Source organism: Barbus barbus (genome assembly GCF_936440315.1).
Source record: "Barbus barbus genome assembly, chromosome: 46".
In the NCBI taxonomy this organism is placed as follows: domain Eukaryota; kingdom Metazoa; phylum Chordata; class Actinopteri; order Cypriniformes; family Cyprinidae; genus Barbus; species Barbus barbus.
The window spans coordinates 10,677,427-10,700,333 of record NC_136724.1 but is presented as its reverse complement, the minus strand read 5'-3'; the positions used below and the strand labels follow the sequence as shown (position 1 = coordinate 10,700,333).

Here is a 22,907-nt window from a genome sequence, read left to right as displayed (position 1 = left end):
AAACCTAATAGTAAAGTGTTAAATGCTTATAGGTATGTGAATATATTTAACAAATGGGAGAAAGAGGTCATTTACAAAGCCAGCCAACAAGTCAATCCATCAGCCTTCATATTGAGCTCCTTCCCCAATCTGAATTCCACACTAATTGCAGCTACCTATAATTGACAGTAATAATTACAAAGGCCCTCATACTGATGAACGAGATAGTGAGATTGATCGGTTTCTTCATTGCCCGCCACAGGACACTTTCAGTCAATCCAGCACAGGAACCAGCAATCAAAAAGAACTTTTCTTAAGAAATCACAGCTTGCTTGTGCAAAACTCATTGTTATAATGCTAGGATGTTGTGAATGAATGGTTACCAAGGTTACGGTGTTCTGACTGGTTTTTAGCACATTGTTATTGCTAATGTAGGCTGAGTGATTTAGCACCTTACTATGCATTTATACAAGGTGTTCTAAAGACAATTAGCCATGGTTTTACTACAAATAATACCAAAAACCAGTTACTATAGTGCTCTACATTTGCTAAATTACATGGGTGAAAGATTTACTCTTTCAGATGTCAATGAAATAACAAACTTGTTTTTCCAATTGGTGAGCTTGGTCTTGTATGGTAGTGATCCTCTAACTATGAATGAATGACTGTTTCCTTGGTGATACTGAATGGACTCATAGTATGGAGCTATTTTTAGACTGCTGTGTTGCAATGGCTGAAAGATTCACGGAAGATCATTCATGTGTTACTGAGCCTTAAAGTCCCTTTAGGTATGACACAGCACTACGCCATATGCTTGAGCAAATCGCCTGTGGTTTTTAATTCACACCCATGTGTTGGCAAGAAAACATGAAAACATGGTTGTGTAGCTATAAAGAATGTAATCTTAAAGGGAGAGTTCACTCAAAGATGAAAATTCTGTCATCATTTACTCATGTTCCTAACATGTAGGATTTTGTTTCTTCTGTTAAAGGGATAGTTCACCCAAAAATGAAAATTCTGTCATTAATTACTCACCCTCATGTCGTTCCAAACCTGTAAGTCCTTCATTCATCTTCAGAACACAAATTAAGATATTGATTAACAAATTAACAATTTGTTGAATGAAGTCATTATTTCTGTTTTCTTTGCACACAAAGAAAAATGTATTCTCGAAGCAACTGATGAACGACTGATGTCACATGGATTATTTTAACAATTTCCTTGCTACGTTTCTGAACCTTGATCGTAGAAGGATCCTTGCTGTCTATGGGAGGGTCAGAGAGCTCTCGGAATTCATCAAAAATATCTTCATTTGTGTTCCGAAGATGAACGAAAGTCTTACAGGTTTTGAATGACATGAGGGTGAGTAATTAATGACAGAATTTTCATTTTTGGGTGAACTATCCCTTTAAGCACAAAAGAAATTTGAATAAAGTTGGTAACTAAACAGTTGGCAGTAGCTATTGACTTCCATAGTGTGGGAAAAAAATACTATGGGAGTCAATGGCTACCACCAACTGTTTTGTTACCAACAATCTTCAAAATATCTTCTTTTGTGTTCAACACAAGAAACAAACTCATACATGTTTAAACCTGGAAATATTTAGGATTTTAGTAATTAGGATTTTGATAAATTAAAAACATGGAAAAACAAATGGGAAAGACGACAACAGACACCAATAGTTTCAACATGAACTGATGTGATTTTACTGCATTTTAAGTAACTGACATGTCTGTTATTACACTGTATATCTTCAGGGAGAGAAAAATGCTCTTCCAGTGAGTTACCAGCTTCAGATAATTGTTCTACGACTCGATCGTTTTGAAAAGATAGCATGTCTCTATTGATCACAGCCTCTCTTTTCTCCAGAATGCAGTCCTTAAAAGCACTCAGTTGATGTATCGAGTCAATACAACACACAGCATAGGTGTAGATGTGCTGGACAAAACTGAAGGGAGAAGAAAACAATCATCAAACAGGACTAAAGAGGCGGACCTGTAGATCGCTATTCAGGGCCTCTTGTGTTTCTGTCAAGAAGAAATTCTAATTTCAAGGAACGTTACAGAAGGCAAGAGGGTTGTTTGTTCAACTGGATACTCTGGATCAGTTGTATCGCAGGTGATCCTGTGCTGTTGACCTCTAGCATCAGTTTTATCCATTGGTTTGCACTCGTATGTTTTTCTTTTCCTCTGTGTATGATATTCTACAAGTCATATACATCCATATAGATAGATGAATGCTTTATGTCAGCATACACGGTAAGCTGGGTGACTATATATGAAGACAACAACTACGACTTCACAGCACTGGCATTGGTTAATCTTTAAATACTCAAGCATTATTATTCATAGATTAAAGAGAAAAGGAAAATAATAATAACCCCCCAAATAAGATACACAACTTTGTTTTCCCCAATAATGATTTTTTTTTTTGTATACTAATGGCATGACATAAGCCTGTTTAAATCCATATCACTTGGAGGCAAGGTGAAAATAATATTCAAACATCTATCAAATGGGGAAGTTTCCCTTAATTTTCAAACATTACCATGCATTATATTTTTATCTTTTTTTCTCTAAGTTCACTTGCTTGCTCTTTTTAGTTAACTCTAGAGTAAATAAATGTTGTGTTAAGATAGTGTTGTCTTCACATAGACTCAAAGAATGCATTTTTTGTCATTTCATATCATGGGACACATCCACCATATTGCATGTTGACACGTGTAGAAGGATGCAGCGACGGTCGTGGGGGCTTTCGGGGGACGGGGCGGAAGGGTGAGTTCAGCTCCTAGACGACGGCCTTTGAATCCTTGCAGTCCTGAGCAGTGGTGCCTGAGTTAGTCGGTTTGCTGTCCGTCCGCTCGGCCAGACGTTTTGCTTGTCTACAAGACAAACAGGTACAAATGAAGATTAATTATGATCCACCACTGCATTTAAAAAAAAATTAAATAAAGCAATAATAATATAATAACATACATATCTATCTATCTATCTATCTATCTATCTATCTATCTATCTATCTATCTATCTATCTATCTATCTATCTATCTATCTATCTATCTATCTTATAATATTATACAAACTATATACAAATACATATATAATTGCATATAAACATTATATATAAATAATAATATAATACAAAGTAAATATAAAATAATATAAATTTAAAATATAAAAATACAGAATTATACATAAAATCTATAATAAAAATACAAATAATAAGCAAGCTTTTTTAGCAAGCATGCATTGAATTGATTGAAAGCGAAATAACTTTCTATTTATCAAAGAATCCTGAAATTAAATGCTTTTTACACAATTGATTTGAACACTGGTACTTATAATAAAAATAAAATGTTTCTTGAGCACCAAATCTGCATATTAGAATGATTTCTGAAGAATTATGTGATTCAATGAAGAGTAATGATGTTGAAAATTCAGCTTTGCATCACAGAAATAGATTCAATTTTATATAGAAAACATTTATTTTGAATTGTAATAATATTTCACAATATTACTTTTTTTTTTTAAATCAAACTTTTAAACAGGAATGTATATATAAATTCTATAAAGTAATGCAGTGATGTACGGATAAAAGGATCTTAATGATTTTTACTGAAGCCTTTGCTTGCCATCAGCCTCGTTCATTGTGACCTATATGGGCTGTCGAACAAGGCAGTTTCTCCTCTTTGTTCTGTTCTAGCTCATGACTGCACTGAGAAGCCGAAGCCACTGTAAATAAACATTTCTTTAACCTTTTCCTACGGCACACCTACTATGAAAATATTCTTGAACGGGTTGGTGAGATTTCCGTTCTGGTGTGTCTATCATTTCCATTCTCATATTTCATTCTCCAGCTCTCTGTTCATCAGGGATATGACAGAGATTCATTTTTCCCACAGCAACCCCTCTGATTACAGGACGATAAAGATCATGCAAAGACACGGAGTGGAGTGGTGAGAGGGTTTCCACTGCAGGAAAATCCATATTGCATGCATGTGTTTCTGTGAAAGTGATAAGCTCAGCCAGTGTGTGTGTGTGTGTGTGTAATCGTTTTAGTCATTAAGTGGAGTGAGCTGACAGGTTTCAGACGTTGACATTTAAAGGACAAATCTTGTCTGTCTCTGCAGCACAAAATCAGAAGGGAGCTCCACCTGTCACTGATATTTACTATACTGTGTGTGCGTGTGTGTGAGTGAGCAGTGTGTACAAACTAAAGACACCATAAAATGGCTTGATGATTACATTTATTCTTTTAGCGGATGTTTTTATCCAAAAATGAACATAAGGGATTCATTTTAAGGAGGCAATAACACAAGTAGTAGAAATACAAAGCAGTGAAAGCATAGCATGAGTAGTTATTTTTAAGTTAAGTAGTTCTCTTTTCTGTGATGACATGTTTTCAACTGAAACAGGAAGTTTGGAGAAATCTTGAATGGCTTATATTTTCCAACAGGCTGTAGATAACTGTGACTTGCTACTTTTTTTGATAATCAGATTAGGCGGAGGAACGTTTTCATTCTAGAGAGCATCTGATTGGCCAAAAATATTGATACACCCAGGGTCTAAAAATAACATTTTGCCATACCTCGCTTGAGAAAATATTTTTACCAGCCATGTATGTGCATTATTTCATTAAAAAAAACAAAAAAACAGGCAGAATAGATTGGCGAAACGGGTCTAATTTTAATTAATAGTATTACTATTAAAATTAGTGCTGTCAAACCGATTAATCGCGATTAATCGCATCTAAAATAAAAGTTTTTGTTTACATAATATATGTGTGTCTACTATATATATATTTATTTTGTATATATAAAGAAACACACATACAGTATATATTTTGAAAATAGTTATACGTATTTACATGTTTATATTTATATAATTAATATTATATTAAAATATATTTAATATATAAATATAACATTTTTCTTAAATATATACATGCATGTGTTTGTATTTATATATACACCTAATAAATATACACAGTACACACACATATAATATGTAAACAGAAACCTTTATTTTGGATGCGATTAATCGTTTGACAGCACTAATTAAAATATATGTATTATTATTATCATTATTAAATCAAATTATAAAAAATAAATATCACTTTAATACTATTTGACTAAAGTACTTCATAATAATATTTTAGCTATATTATTATTTAACAACAGTACAATTACAATACTAATATTTATAGCTGTTCTTTTCTTTGCTTTAAAAAAAAACAACCATAAATCTTTCTTTGCTTTCAAACGTTAAGCTTTTATTGTTGTGGAAAACCGCAGGGAAACTTCTCTTTTGAAATGCTTCTCTTTTATTGACAACAGATTCATAAAGCATTCTCATTGATTGTATACTCTTGATTTTTTTTTTCACAAATTAAGACATTTTTGATGAAATCTGAGAGCTTTCTGACCCTCTATAGACAGAAATGCAACTATCATGTTCAAGGCCCAGAAAGGTAGTAAGGAGATCTTTAAAATAGTCCATGTGGTTCAACCATAATTTTATGAAGCTACGAGAATACTTTTTGTGCGTCGTGATACTCTGGATAATAGCGGAAAGATGGTAACTCGGGGAGAAGAATTTTTGAATAAAGTCATTATTTTTGTTTTCTTCGAGCACAAAAAGTATTCTCGTAGCTTTGTAAAATTGAACCACTTATGTCACATGGACTATTTTAACAACGTTTTTGCTACGTTTCTGGGTCTGGAAATATTTGAGTTACATTGCTGTCTATGGAGGGTCAGAAAGCTCTCAGATTTCATCAAAAATGTCTTAATTTGTGTTCAGAAGATGAACGAAGGTCTTATTTTCAGGTTTGGAATGGCGTGAGGGTGAGTAATTAATGACATAATTTTCATTTTTGGGTGAACTATCCCTTTAAAAGCTTTTATTATTTTTCATATGCAGGTAAAAAGCAACCATCATAATCGTCTTTATAAGTTCCCCTCCACCTTTTAAGAGTGTTGTTTTGTTAAGCTGCAGTGCAGAGAAAAAAAACAGTGTAGCCGGTTACATAAAATGACGACTGTAAAACTGGTGATGTGAACAGACGCTTAAGGTATTCCCTTATGTAAATCAATTATAACTGTCAAATCGCTGATACATTTTATTTTGTGTTCCCCACCCGATTACATAATCTGTAACAATGATCTCAAACAATCAATCATTAAACCAGCGCTGTGTACTCATACAGTGGCAGTTGTTTTTAAATAAACTATTATTTACTTGTGTAATGAACTGATATTACATCATAAATTTTAGGACAGCATTCAAAACACTGAATTAATTCTGGTTTATGCAAGAATCGGGCCAATATATTGGCTTAAATTAAGCTAACTCTGCTTGGAACAACACATGGGAAGCATTTCAAGGCCGCTAACATGATGATATGTAAATATTTAAATGGATAAATCATGTCCATTTCGTTAAATCATCTTGAGAATCTCCTAACAGTTTATATAAAGGCAATGGTTAACCAGATTGCCTCTGAGCGCTTTTGTCATTTAGATATAATGTCATCGAAACATAACGGATTTCTTCCGGTCGGGAGTTATTTACATATATGATCTTTTCTAAAATGAAGGTGTTGTGGCATACTTACGACTCTGTTTGTACATACATGTCACATGATCCATTCTCTACCTTGATTGGTCCATCCACCGGGTCCAGTCCTTGTTCTGACAGCTGTTTCAAGGCACTAAGAGCAGCCTGTGTGAGGTAAGGAAACAGATGGCTTTGAGTGAGACAACATAACCCACATCAGCTGCTTTTTAAATAACACTTACTATCAGAAACCCGAGACTGACAGGACGCTTTCTGCTCCCTCTGTTTTGTTTGGCCCTTTCCAGCTCTGTGCTTATCTAACATTTATCTAATGTTATTAGGTCAACGTTTTCAGGCTTGCATTTCCTCCAGCCAATGAGTGGGTTTACGCTCCCAATCGGCCACGTTATGGGCCGATATGCAAAAAATGAGCAATAAATCAAGTGTGTGGACACAGTGTGCTGAAATAATAACGTCTGATAACTCAGGTGAAACTGATATCCTGTTTTGCTCTGGAAAGTCATCGAGTCCACAGGAAGAACAGCCAAGGAGAATCTTTGACTAAACCACAAAGTTTACAAATGCGTAAACTAACATCAAAGGAACGGCAATTCAAATTTGAATTTATGGGAAGTCTAATAATACCTGAAATGTAATTGTAATTAGTTTCATTTTTAATAATACATTTCAGTTTTCTTAAGCATCATTATTTTTTTAAATGCCACTTAAACGCATTTGTATTTCATACACACACACAGACACACACACGTGTGTAGATAGATAGATAGAACGATAGATAGAACGATAGATAGATAGATAGAACGATAGATAGATTTTAGTATGATTTATATACTATTAGAATATGTATAATATTTTTATATAGACAGACAGACAGACAGACAGACAGACAGACAGACAGACAGACAGACAGACAGACAGACAGACAGACAGACAGACAGACAGACAGACAGATAGATAGATAGATAGATAGATAGATAGATAGATAGATAGATAGATAGATAGATAGATAGATAGATAGATAGATAGATAGATAGATAGATAGATAGATAGATAGATAGATAGATAGATAGATAGATAGATAGACAGACAGATAGAACGATAGACAGACACATAGATAGATAGATAGATAGATAGATAGATAGATAGATAGATAGATAGATAGATAGATAGATAGATAGATAGATAGATAGATAGATAGATAGATAGATAGATAGATAGATAGATAGATAGATAGATAGATAGACAGACAGATAGAACGATAGACAGACACATAGATAGATAGATAGATAGATAGATAGATAGATAGATAGATAGATAGATAGATAGATAGATAGATAGATAGATAGATAGATAGATAGATAGATAGATAGATAGATAGATAGAACGATAGATAGATTTTAGTATGATTTATATACTATTAGAATATGTATAATATTTTTATATAGACAGACAGACAGACAGACAGATAGACAGATAGATAGATAGATAGATAGATAGATAGATAGATAGATAGATAGATAGATAGATAGATAGACAGACAGACAGATAGAACGATAGACAGACACATAGATAGATAGATAGATAGATAGATAGATAGATAGATAGATAGATAGATAGATAGATAGATAGATAGATAGATAGATAGATAGATAGATAGATAGATAGATAGATAGATAGATAGAACGACAGACAGACAGACAGACAGACAGACAGACAGACAGACAGACAGACAGACAGACAGACAGATAGATAGATAGATAGATAGATAGATAGATAGATAGATAGATAGATAGATAGATAGATAGATAGATAGATAGATAGATAGATAGATAGACAGACACAGATAGATAGATAGATAGATAGATAGATAGATAGACAGACAGACAGACAGACAGACAGACAGATAGACAGATAGATAGATAGATAGATAGATAGATAGATTTTAGTATGATTTATATACTATTAGAATATGTATAATATTTTTAATTAGCTTATATTTTTATTTTTCTGTTTTCATTGTAATTTTAGTTTGTTTTAGCAAATGTTTTGTTTTTTTGTCATTTTTATTTAACTTTTTTTTTTAAATACTTCTATTTAGCTTTTATTTATATTTATTTTAGTAATTTTAGTGCTTCATCCTAAACTTATATTATTTTAGTTATTATACAACATTTCTAATTTTCATTTTACTTTAATAAAATATATTTAAATGTATGTTATTCCTCTAATATTTATAATTTTATTTTATTTCAGCTTTATTTCAAATAACGAAAAGGTTTAATAGTTTTAGTTTTCATTAATAATAACACTGGACATTTCTAATATGCTAAAAGAGTACAGTGAATATAAATCAGAATAATTAGTCAATATTATTAATGTAATTTTGAATGGTTTGTCCCAATGATTTGTTCTGTTAGACTTAACGAAAATTCCTCTCTTGTGAGACAGCATTTGAATGATAGTTTAGTACATTTTTCTTCCTGTCACTTCCATTCAACATCCTGTAAGGAATGGCCAAGTAAATCCAAATTCCAACATGAATGGTAAATGAAGCCTTTAATTCTTTTTTTGCATTCAGTAAACAGAGTTTGCCCGACCCTGTTAAGTGCACACAGGCCTTAAATGTATAATTTCTAAAAAGGAAGTGTATCCTGCAGTATGTACAGTATGTGAGTTGTCAGTCAGATGTTACAGGCAGATGCTGCTCCCCACGACCGGATGTTAGGAAGTCTTATAGAACATATCTGTCACAATCCCTGAAGCCCTTTACAGGACCAAATAAAATGACTACGACTGAGAGTCATGGCTCTAGAGGGACGCGGAGCGAAAGAAAACATGAATAGTGAGTGTTGTGAGGAGGGGTGCAGGAGACCCTCGCAGTGACAGAAGCGGGTTGAGAATTGGCAGATCCACCTGGTTGTCGGGGCTGATGCTCTCTCCAGCATCCTGCCAATGAGCACCAGATGTGCTGCATGGGACGCAACAACCATGACATATTTCTCACAGCTGACAGCCTATTCCCTCTGAACCCAAACCCCCCAGCCCACTCATGAGAGGCGTGGACAGCACACACACACACACACACAGATGTGTGAGCATTCCTCTCCCTGATTAATCAGTATTTGGCTGGATCAAATAACGCCAGCTAATTGTTTCAGGCACCCTGTTGGATCTTTACGTGTGTGTCTATCTCAGAGAGAACAGACTTTGATAAGTGTTATGCATCAAATATCATTTGATCTTAGATCAGTCATAACTTATACTATGAAGGATGTACATACCGTTCCCAAAAATAATTTTATTTAATTTACACGTCTAAAATGCTTTTTAATTAAATGCAAAATATCATACCAAGTAGCATCTGCAAACTATTCACTTCACATGTTTGATGTGTCCAAGAGGTGTCAATATATATATATATATATTTTATTTAAAACACATAATATATACATATACATACATACACACATATATATTCACTACTGCTCAATAGTTTGAGGTCATTACATTTTTTTTACATTTTGAGAGAAATCTCTTATGCACATCAAGGCTGCATTTATGTGATAAAACATACAGTAAAAGAAATATTGTGAAATATTTTTAAAGCTTAAAATAACTATAAATGACTAAAGCCCCCTTCACACCAAGGACAATCACTATAAAAATAACGATAAAGATAAAGTAAAAAAAAAAAAAATAGTTCTCAATATTAAAGAATATTAAAGAGTCCACACCACAGCTATGACGATAGAGGCACAGAGAAACAATATCGTTGGAATCACTCCCAGAATGATTTTTTTTCCGGCTGATTAACGATACAAACATTGACAGCCAATCAGAATCCATCCTGCTGTAACGGGCACGAGAATTTAAAGCGGCAGACGCACATTAGCTTAGAATAAACAGACAATATTGTCCCCTGATGTGGACGCTAATATTGCTATCTTTATAGTTATCGCTCTTGGTGTGAACGGGGCTTAACTCTCTACAATTCTTTTTTTTTATGTTTTAAAATGTAATTTATTCCTGTGGTGCAAAGTTGAACTTTCAGCATCATTACTCCAGATTTCAGTGTCACATGATCCTTCAGAAATCCTTCTTATATGCTGATATGCTGCTCAAGAAACATTTTTTATCAATTACTATCAATGCTGAAAACAGCTGTGCTGCTTAATATTTTTGTGGAAACAATGGCAATTTTTTCGGATTCAGTGAATAATAGTTTATTTTTAAAATATAAATAGTTTGTAACGTGTGTAAAAGTATTTACTGTCCCTTTTGATAAATCCATTGCTGATTAAAAAAAGTGTTATTAATATCTTAATTTTATCATTTTTTAAAAACGTTTTGCTTGAAAAGTCTTTTCTGCAGTGATGTCCATACATTTTTCAGTGTGTCTTAAATGGCTGTTTTTCAGGCTCATTGCTAACAGTCAGAAAGCCTCACAGGCAATAAACAGGACAGGCCTGAAACAAATCCAATCACCTTACAGAACCTTGACAAACACCCAGACTCTGACTTAACATCTTAGAGAATGGTCCATCATATGCTAATGTGAAAATGGAGCTGAGCTGGCCAAAGCACAGGAAATGAGTGCAGAACATGACAACGAGCCACGTTAGTGAGTTTATGCCATCACATCTGCAGGGATGACAGTCAAATCACTGCGAACGGTGAAAAATTAAGTCAATTTATCACGGCCAGTGCTGTACACCGCATATATTTATCCATTTACGAAACCCTTTTTGAGGATTTTACATGTGGAATGTCTTATCAAGTCGGGAAATCTTTGGAAAACCAACTCTTATCTATAATGGAACATACTGTACAGCTTTAGTCTGTTGCATGTAAATTCCCAGAGGCATTTGGACTGGTAATAAATCAGGGTTAAATTAAATTTGTTTTGGTGATTGATGACAAGCGTGCATAAGGCTCAATAAGGAGGACATTATACAGCCAGGAAATTGTTCAGTATTCCAGACGATAATTTAAAGGCATTCTGAGTTTTCCCGCTAAACGCACAGCTCTCAGGACTGCAATGAAAGAGCAAGCACCAAAAGGACTTCCTGAATGCCAAATAAATCATCCGTAGGCCAACTTAATACTCAATATGCGTTTAATTTACTTCAGGGAGCAAATGCACGGTATGGAAACGAATGGAGGGGGAATGAAAATGACACCATCCCAAGACGTAAATTCAAAGTGCCTACAAAAATCAAAACCAAAACATGTCTCTAAATTGAATCAAAAACATTCTTCGCGACTAAATTCACTCTGGCATTTACGGTACATTTAAAAAGACTCGCGTTCTAAGCAATCTAACACATTCCGGGTAAAAATGAGGCTTGAGATGTAAGCGCAAGTTTGGACTTTTGATGGATTCGGATGCAGATGCCTCTACGGTACAAAACGTATAACTCATCCTCTCCTGTGGCCAATAAATTGCAATCAAAAGGGTAATTACCGGTGTTGTGTGTGTGTGCCATTACAGTCTCTGAGTAAATAAGCAGCATCTGCTTTTGCGCTGCCAGACAAAGACCATGAATCAAGCCCGGGGGGAAACAGGCATGTGATAAAGGCCTGGCTGCCCATCACCAAACAGAGGGCTCAAAGATAAATATCTGCCTATCTATTGTAACAACAGTCAATTACATCATTATTTTTCTAATGAGATAGGCCGAATCACTGATGGGCTGAAATATGTTTAGTCAAGCCCCCCAACCTGGAAGTGGTCAATCTCTGTCGTTGAGAACCTCAGATCAGAAGTAGCGCATGTCCCGGGACCCCAGGTGACACCCCCACATCACTCCCCCTTGATTTAGATAACACGCCACCACTCAGCGAAGCTCAATTGATAAATCTCGACATGCGCTACTTTACGGGACGCATTCATCAGCTCACCGTTGGATTCAAATGAACGGAAAAAAGGTGGAATGTGTCAAAGCTAAATATATCAGAGCGGACTAAAAGGCGGTGCAGGAAGACGAACGGAGGACTTTGTCAAAGGACAGTGAGGAGTCATTTTTCTAAGCTGCTTTAATGGTTTCCCTGATTGCATTTTCATTTCCTTCACTGCCTTGGCTAAACAGTGGCGCTTTCCCCGAGAGATGAGCTCAGTGCCTCTGAGGCCAATTTGCGGACTGAGAGGGGGGTGATGGATCGACAGGGCCAAGCACCTCTATCGACCTGGCTCTCACAGGGGCAGCATCCAACAAGGATAACATGGAAGGCTTCAAGCTGAAGTAGAGAGAATCTGACAGCCTATCACTCATGGACATGGAGAGTAGAAAGCAAGCATTAACTACATTCAGTCGGTTGGTTTCCTTGTAGTAAAGACACTGGGGGGGGGGATTCACTAAGATTGATTGGCGTCAACTTATGCAGTTGTTTATTAGCATGCACAATGATGTTTTAACACCCAATTTACTTTTGGATTTAATATTGTGGACTATAGGATTCAATAAATTATTGGTGTGTTGCCCTTTAAGGAATTTAACTTGCATATAGTTTCTTTTAGTATTTTTTGGTACATACTCTTAAGTGGAAATATAAGTTTATAATTATTTTCCTTTATCTGGATATCCTTTATCTACAGTTTTCACCGCAAATGTTAATGAGGAAGAGTGACAGTAAATGATCAACCTTACTACGACTCTGTCTTCATTGGCTATGGTTTAACTTGGTGTTTAGTCAGAGTTTCAACACACTGTACGAGAACACTACAGTGAAAAGGCATTATTTGATGCTAAAATGGTTAAAATGGCCACAAGCAGCAAGTCGTCTGTGTGCATCACAAAAGTGGCAAGTCATCTGCATCATCGACGAGTGCAGCCCATGCCCGGGCCAGAGCTGAAGCCGCCAAAGTGAGCATCATATGCTAGCCAAGAGGCTAAACTGAAAATGGAAAAGGCCACAAGAGAAGCTCAAAATCAGCTGGAAACAGTAAGAATAGACACTGAGTTGGAAGTGTTAACACCACAACGGGAAGCTGATGCAGCCGCTGTGGAGGCACAAGTGCTGCAAGATGCCGAATTAGCAATGCATGCTGCAGTTGACAGAGGAGGATCTGAATCAGAGAAAGTTCAAATTGAACGTACCAGTGAATATGTCAATTCTCAAATTAACCTTCAGAATCATTCTCCCTCTCCACTCTTATGAGCTTTGCCCGTCGCTCCTCCATTTCATGCTAACTCACATAACAGCTTCATAACATGGAGTCCAGCTGTGAAAAACACTTCACACCAAAAACAAGCCAAAGTCTGAGAAAGCTGATAGTATGCATTTACTTGCAACAAACCTATCTGATCTGTCTGAAGTTGGGAGGATCAGCCCCATCATGAATACACCTGCTAAGCCTTACATTGCTCAATACATTCCTCCAGTTAGCACGCCACCTCAGGCAGAACCTTTGGCACAGTATTTAGCTCGGAGAGACCTCGTTAATTCAGGACTGTACCAATTTGATGATAAGCCTGAAAATTATCGGTCATGTTATTCCTTATTCACCTGTGCAGCTCATGAAGTTCACCTTACAGGAACCCAGGAATTAGACCTCATGACGAAATAGCGGGGAAAGGAATCTGGCGAAATGGCGAAACGTATCCGCTCAGTGCATGTCAGTAACCCCAATCTTGCTTTACACAAAGCATGGGAAAGACTACGTGAAATCACCGAAAGGTCACTGTTTCAGCGATTGGACAGTTTTCCTAGATTTTCAGCTAAAGACCACACCAAATTACGTGAACTCGGGGATTTGCTTATGGAAATCCAAGGTGCTAAAGAGGATGGTTATCTCACAGGTCTGTCATACCTTGACACTTCACGTGGAATTGCACCAATCGTAGATAAGCTTACTTATGGGCTTCAGGACAAGTGGGTGACTTCTGGGTCATGGTATAAAGAAGGAAATTACGGTCGGTTTCCTCCCTTTGAGTATTTCTGTAACTTTGTGTGCTGTGAAGCAAAGAAGCGAAATTATCCTAGCTTTATGCATCAAAGCAGTGTTACAACAACTGCAAAACCTGACAGATCCATCGTGAAGGGTTTCCAGACCAACAAACCCATCTCAGTTCACAAAACAGATGTGTGTCCATCCAGTGATGACCCTAACAAAATCTGTCCATTACACAATAAACCGCACCCCTTGAAAAAATGCAGAACATTCAGAAACAAACTCCTCGACGACAGAAAGGCCTTCCTCAAGGAGAAAGCAATATGTTTCAAATGCTGTTCTTCGGTTTCTCACCTCGCCAAGTCCTCCGTGAAATGCTCTGAATGTGGTAGCAACTATCATGATGCGGCCATGCACCCTGGCCCATCACCTCAAGCAGTCATGGCTCCTTCACCATCACAAGTGGATGGCGGGGAGGGAGAAGATCATTCTAATATGGCTATTGTCAATACAAGCTATATGGAAGTTTGTGGTCCAAGTCAGTGGGGCCGCTCATGCTCAAAAATCTGCCTCGTAAAGCTGTATCCTAAGGGTTCCAATGACATGGCCATCAAAGCCTACGTAATTCTGGATAACCAAAGCAATCCAAAATATGGTGACCCATACTCGGAATTTGTGCTCTACATTTAACCCATCCAACGTGCACACGCACAGCAGTGAACACACACACACCGTGAACACACCCCCGGAGCAGTGGGCAGCCATTTATGCTGCGGCACCCGGGGAGCAGTTGGGGGTTCAGTGCCTTGCTCAAGGGCACCTCAGTCGTGGTATTGAGGGTGGAGAGAGCACTGGACATTCACTACCCCCACCTACAATCCCTGCCGGCCCGAGACTCGAACCTGCAACCTTTGGATTACGAGTCTGACTCTCTAACCATTAGGCCACGACTTCCCTTGTGGCATGTGGCATTCATGGAAAAGATCTTTACCAACGGACATGCTGAGGTAGTGCTGCTACTGAGCGAAGAGGATGAATGCTGGTATCTTCCTACATTTGGGGTCTACCATCCTCAAAAACCCAATCAGATCAGGGTGGTCTTTGATTCCAGTGCTCGTTACTCGGGCATCTCTCTCAATGACCTCCTCACAGGTCCCGACCTCAATAACTCCCTTGTCGGCGTCCTGCTACGCTTCCGGAAAGAGAGGGTTGCAATCCTAGCAGACATTCAGCAGATGTTCCATTATTTATTGGTGGTTTATTGGAAGACCATCGCAACTTCCTCCGATTCCTATGGCACAAGGACAATGATGTCAACAAGGAAATTATTGAGTATCGAATGAAGGTCCACGTCTTCGGCAATCGGCCATCTCCTGCTGTGGCCATTTATTGGTTTGCGAAAAGCCATCAGAGAAGGTGCAAAGGAGTATGGTGCTGATACCGTCAAGTTTGTGGAAAGACATTTCTATGTGAAGTGACATTCAGCCAAGTATGGTGACCGATACTCGGAATTCGTGCTCTGCATTTAACCCATCCAACGTGCACACACACAGCAGTGAACACACACATACCGTGAACATACACCCGGAGCAGTGGGCAGCCATTTTATGCTGCAGCGCCCGGGGAGCAGTTGGGGGTTCGGTGCCTTGCTCAAGGGCACCTCAGTCGTGGTATTGAGGGTGGAGAGAGCGCTGTACATTCACTCCCCCCACCTACACCTGCCGGCCGGAGACTCAAACCCGCAACCTTTGGATTATGAGTCCGACTCTCTAACCATTAGGCCACGACTTCCCCACCATGTTGATGATGGTTTGGTATCCGTACCATCTGAAGCTGAGGCGATAGATTTGCTCCAACGTACACAGGCCTCACTAGCTGAGTCAAACCTCCGTTTGCACAAGTTTGCTTCGAACTCTCAGACAGTCATGGAAGCTTTTCCGCTAGAAGATTGTGCTCCAGTAATCAAGGACCTAGATATGAGTGGAGAAACTTCACCCACACAAAGGAGTTTAGGGCTGCTATGGGAGATCACGACTGACACATTCACCTACTCTGCATTGGCCATTACCAAACCATTTACCCGTCGTGGAGTCCTCTCCACCGTCAACAGTGTTTTTGATCCTCTGGGTCTATTGGCACCTGTCACGATCCAGGGAAGAGCCCTTCTCAGGGAACTTACCTCTGAACAGTCAGACTGGGACACGTTCCTCCCTGAGGACAGGCTAAGCAAATGGGAAGCCTGGAGAGATTCTCTCCAAGACCTAGAACAGCTTCATGTTCCACGTACATACACAACAACCTCACTAATTGAAGCAGTGCACACAGAATTGTGTGTATTCTCAGATGCATCGACTAAGACCATAGGTGCTGTGGCGTATCTGAAAGCACTTCAGAAAGATGGGCAAGTCGAAGTAGGATTTGTTATGGGCAAGGCAAAACTGGCACCCCTGTCCGAACCTACAGTCCCAAGGCTTGAGCTGTGTGCTGCTGTTTTAGCAGTAGAGGTAGCAGATCTCATTGAGGATGAGCTAGATCTTGAGTTAAATGATATAAAGTTCTTTACCGACAGCAAAGTGGTGCTCGGCTACATTTATAACGAGTCAAAACAATTCTATGTGTATGTTCAAAATAGAGTCCAAAGCATCCATCAGTCCTCGAGACCTCAGCAGTGGCACTACGTACGTACGGAAGAAAACCCTGCAGATCATGCGTCGCGATCTTTACCTGCATCCTGTCTGGCTCAGACTTCTTGGTTCACCGGCCCCTCCTTCCTGCGTCAGCCACCTGCAGAAAAAACACAAATAACTGAGACGTTTGAGCTAATTGAACCTGAAAATGACTCGGAAATCCGACCACAAGTACAAACATGGGCTACTAACCTGGAAGAACCAGAGCTTACCTCTAACCGATTCCAACGGTTCTCTACCTTCACCTCCCTAGTAAGAGGAGTAGCATTTCTAGTTCACAGGGTAAAATCCTTTAAGCACCAGAACCAAAACAGCAAATGCAAAGGTTGGCACAGATGTGACTTACCTCGTACTCCAGACGAAATTGACCAAGCAAGGAATGTTATCCTTAAAGGAACTCAAAAGGCTGCATTTGCAAAAGAATTGTCAGCCCTCCAAGCTAACCAAGCTGTATCCAAAAGTCACTGCTTGCGAAAACTCAGTCCGATCATTGAGGACAGTTTCATTTGCGTTGGAGGATGACTTAAGTACTCTGAAGTTGCAACTGTAGTAAAAACCCCTATAATTCTTCCCAAAGATAGCCACATATCCCTACTGCTCATTCGACATCACCATGAGCAAGTGAAACATCAAGGCCGTCACCTGACGGAAGGAGCAATCAGGGCAGCAGGACTGTGGATCTTGGGAGGCAAGTCACTAATCAATTCAGTACTCCACAAATGCATAACCTGTCGCAAGCTGCGTGGAAAGCTTGAAGAACAACACATGGCGGACCTGCCATCTGAACGTCTCAAAGTCTGCCCTCTCTTTAGATATGTGGGGTTCGATGTATTTGGTCCCTGGTCTGTCACAAGCAGACGCACCAGAGGAGGACAGGCTGAGAGCAAGCGGTGGGCCATCATGTTCTGCTGTAGGAGTTCGAGAGCTGTGCACATTGAGATCATTGAGTCTATGGACACGTCAAGTTGCATAAATGCTCTCAGGCGCTTCTTTGCACTCAGAGGCCCTGCGAAACAGCTCCGTTCCGATTGCGGTATCAATTTCATAGGAGCGTGCAAGGAGCTTGGAATGGACAAAACAGTGCAAAGGTACCTCAGTGAGCAAGGATGCAGCTGGGAATTCAACCCACCTCACAGTTCTCAAATGGGAGGCTTGTGGGAGCACCTGATCAGCATTGTCAGAAGAATCCTGGATTCAATGTTTCTGCAGCTGAAAACTCGCTTAACCCATGAAGTCCTTTGCACACTAATGGCAGAAGTGACTGCTATCATAAATGCACGACCACTCCTCCCTGTGTCTGCAGATCTGGAACAACCATTCATACTTTCACCGTCTATGCTCCTTACACAGAAGACAGGAGTTCTGCCTCCTCCCGGAGACTTCTCGGACAAGGACCTGTACACAAATCAATGGAGACAAGTTCAGGCCCTTGCAAACCAGTTCTGGACTCGCTGGAGCCGCTAATACTTACCTTGCTTGCAACACAGACAAAAGTGGACAGTACCTCACAGAAACCTTCAAGTGGGAGATCTAGTTCTGCTCAGGGACAAGCAGATAGCCCACAACTGTTGGCCTATGGCCAGAATCTCTGCCGTATTCCCTGGAAAGGATGGGCATGTAAGAAAGGTTGAGGTCACAACAACTGACCAAGGCAATATTAAAACCTTTCTAAGGCCAATTGCAGAAGTTGTCCTACTTCTACCCAAAGACTGATCTAGAGACTAGGTTTAGCACCCTCACAAGTTCATAGTGACCTCACATAGGTCAGGTGGGGAGTGTGTTGCCCTTTAAGGAATTTAACTTTCATATAGTTTCTTTTAATATTTTTTGGTACATACTCTCAAGTGGAAATGTGAAGTTTATAATTATTTTCCTTTAACTGCCTCATTATATTATTATTTGGCTAAATTATATTATTTGTTTCATGTGATTACATCACTTCCTGTTTAGTCAATTCCGGTTAGTAGGGCTGGGTAAAAAATATAGATTCTCCGATTTTAATCGATCTTCAGTTTAACGCAACGATATCGATTCGGGAAATCCCCGAATCGATTCTTAATGCGAGTGCTTCACGTAAGAGGATATGAATATTCACCTCTCGTCCTGAAGGTGTCACCATCTATAGATATACTTACCTGGCAGGGGAGACACCATGATCAAGAAGGCGGTTCACCCAGGCGGCCACCGAACCCCCAACTGCTCCCCGGGCGCTGCAGCATAAAATGGCTGCCCACTGCTCCGTGTGTGTGTGTGTGTGTGTGTGTGTGTGTGTTCACTGCTGTGTGTGTGCACGTTGGATGGGTTAAATGCAGAGCACGAATTTCGAGTATGGGTCGCCATACTTGGCTGAATGTCACTTCACTTATCTTTCGAATTGCTCCACTAAAAAAAACAACTGTGTGCACCCTATTATTAATGTAGATGTGTATTTCAGTAATAAACTTAAGTAGGAGAGTTTCAGTTACCAGCATTTATATCAAAATATGGATCCCATGTCTGCAAAACTAACATTTTAAATGAAATATTGATAGCTAATCGATATCGAATCGAAATCGAAATCGAAACCATAAAAATAAGAATCGAATCGCAGAATTGGTCACAATACCCAGCCCTACCGGTTAGTGCTCCCGGTTCTGCTAGAAGTCAATGAGACATAGTGTGCTCTCTCTAATAATCCATTGCATCCACTAAAAAGCATCATAGAGGCAATGCCGTAAGTTCATTGATATGTCATTAGACATGTTATAGATCATATATTAGTAACGAGTTTGTTAAAAATATGATGTTTGATAAGTTGCTAAAACAGTTGTTTACCATTGTGTACAAGCTTTCAGTGATGCCAATAGCCATTGTAATCGCTACTTAAAGGAGAACGGTAGTTTGTTATAGACCTAGTAATACAAAGTTAGACAAGACACGGACACTGAATATTTTGTATTGTTTTATTACAGTTTTTACCGCAAATGTTAATGAGGAAGAGTGAAAGTAAATGATCAACCTTACTACGACTCTGTCTTCATTGGCTATGGTTTAACTTGGTGTTTAGTCAGAGTTTCAACACACTGTACGAGAACACTACAGTTGGCAATATTGTTCCTCATTTGTGTGCTAAATGTAATGTACATTTTGAATAAAATTGGCATTATAACCCTGTAAATATTGACATAATAAATACATAAACTGAAATAAGTTTATTTGACTTCTAGACCAAAAAAAAAATCTTTAAAAATTGTATCATATTTGATATATCAGGCTTTAATAGCTCATATAACATATTAGAGCCCTGCACGGGCCTCAAATTTAGGCCCTAGCCTGGCCCTGGCCCGAGATGCTCAGGCCCTAGCCCAGCCCACGTCCGACAGCTTATCAGAATTACTGGCCCGAGTCTGGCCCGAGTCCGACCCGAGCCCGTTTTTTTTTCCCCCTTCTCCTAAAACGGTTTATACTACTGTTTCGCTATTAAAACAGTTCAGTTTTGTGTGTAATGGCAAAATGATTATATTTCGTTTCGTTTTTTTATTAAGTTAATTTAGAAAAACGTTTGGAGCATTTTTGTTCGTTAAATGACCAAGCGGCCAGCTGCATGAGCTGATCATAGCCTATGTTTGATCAATTTAGCCTTCTCATATCATCACAACTTGCCTAAAATAAAATCTATAGATATACTAAAACAGTTCAAGTATATAACAATGTTTAAACGTTAAACCTGCGCAATAATAATAATGTGCGCTAGCCTATATCTAAGTTTGTGCGGAGAGTGGAAGCTAAAGCGCGCTCTGCAGGACGTGGAGGCACCAGCGCAAACACTTGGATTGTTTTCATTAGAAACAAATTAAAATAGCCTACGCCGTCTTTTTTTTTTGTTGATAAAGGTAAGAGTAATACATCATTCGGAACTGTAAAGGGTCTACTTGTATTTGTGTGCACTCACAATACCAACAAAAGGTAGTTCTTTTATAAAACAAAGAAAACAAACATGATGCGCTTTCTGTCGTCTTGAACAGGAGCGCTTGACAAAAATGAACCGAAGCTGAGCGAATACAATATAAAAATAATATAAAATAATATATATAAAATATATTTAATATAAAATATCTCCTTACTATTTCCCGCAGACACATTCATGGTTATGTTTGCTGGGGTTTTGCAGCAAGCTTTAGCCTATTGCGTGCATTTGAACGCAGAAGTCAATTGCACACGCTGCTGCTGCGGGACACTAAACACCATCGAGCTGCTCTCAGTCGCGGCACGGTCTCGTGTTGTTTCCACCAGCGCGGAAATTTTTTTCATCACTAATTGATAGATGTTTACAATATAAAAATAAGGAGAAACCCAAAACAGGCCCGAGGCCCGGCCCCCGTCTGAACTATGACGTGAAAATTGGCCCGAAGCCCGGCCCTAGAGGCGTAAAGAAGTTGGGGCCCGTCGGGCCCGGGCCGAAATGCAGGGCTCTATAACATATAGGAGAATATGGAGCTCAAACCCGAGAAAGAAAAAAAAATATTTAGAGACTCAAACGGAGTAATAATTGCAAAATATGCAATTTGGGGCAGTTTTTTGGCATTTTTATGGTTAAAAAGTAAGGTAAAATTCTGATAGCTGGTAATATAAATCAATGAGATCTTTGATCAGTTTAGCAGGCTACTTAAATAAAATGCATATAAACATCAATTGTCACTCTATATGTCAATCTTAAATGCTTAGTTTTATGATCAAAGCTCTGTAGTTTTTATTGTGGGGCAAAACTTATAATGCAATCCAATATCATGATGATTGAGAAATGTAAAAATAAACATTCCTCAGAAGTCTGATGCATCATATTTTATACATTTTAACATGATATTTCCAAAAAGAAATAAATCAATTTTATATATATATATATTAGTCGTGTCAAAATTAGCGCGTTAATGCATGCGATACATTTCTTTAGATTAACGTGTAAAAAATATTTAACGCAGGGGCGTTTTTTTCTTGAAAAGGATTGTGTTTATTTAGATGCAGAACGTCTTTATAACCACATCAAATGGGAGATGTTTCAGACGCGCACTCTAACATCTCCTCCGTGCCAGGCGCGAGTAAAATGAGCGTGGAAAAGATACTGTGCTCTTAGCGCGCGCTCTTCAAATACACGCACAAAGGTGCCGGTGCACGCTGTAGCCTGTATCATTTCATATCAAACAGCGAAAGAGTACGTGCATGCAATTTCCTAGTTATGCCATCAGTTAAGGCATGAAGTTACCAAAAAGGTGATTAAAGCTGCCTTAAAACTATGTGCATGCATGCAATATGTTATATATGCGTCACATTTAAGAACATGTCTCTGAAATGGTTTTAAAAACTGTCCTGAGGCACCCCATCACTGTCTCCCTCATCTAAAACACCCGATTCAACTTGTCCGCTCATTAGTAGAGACTTTAAGACCTGAAGTGGGTCAGAAAAGGTAAAGAGAATTGTGAGAAAATAAGATGCATGTCAGATCCACGTCACGTTCAGCAGCAGCAGCTTTTAAAGCAATAGCAGGCAAATAAGCTAATAACCAGCTGCTGTGATGTCTATTAATCTAAGAACAAAAGAAAAATGGCCCGTATGGTCACCCTACCTCTATATATTAAGGTTAAAGCACCCTCACTAATTTAAGAAGCACCCTCAGCGATTTGATTCTGGAGCCAGGCATGGACTGCAGGTGGTTTGCAATCAAGAAATATTGCATGATAGTGGTACAACTGGCTGGTGAATTAGTGAATGAGGTTTTTTTATTGATAGTACAGGAT

General features: G+C 38.5%; 1 protein-coding gene across 3 annotated transcripts in view; it reads right to left on the bottom strand.

Moving 5' to 3' along the window:
• Positions 1–1,660: 1,660 nt before the first annotated feature.
• The window catches only part of LOC306865256 (double-stranded RNA-binding protein Staufen homolog 2-like), a 143,958-nt gene continuing 122,711 nt past the window's right edge, over positions 1,661–22,907 (bottom strand). Inside the window, exons 14-15 of one of the 3 annotated variants that reach the window (XM_079409761.1) lie at positions 6,614–6,702; positions 1,661–2,861 (exon numbers count right to left, since the gene is read on the bottom strand). In XM_079409761.1, coding sequence (XP_079265887.1) covers positions 2,768–2,861; positions 6,614–6,702 — 183 coding nt within the window. In that variant the 3' untranslated portion in view covers positions 1,661–2,767. Of the gene's footprint in view, positions 2,862–6,595; positions 6,703–22,907 lie in introns of all 3 variants that reach the window. The other 2 variants (XM_079409760.1, XM_079409762.1) reach the window with 2 other exon arrangements.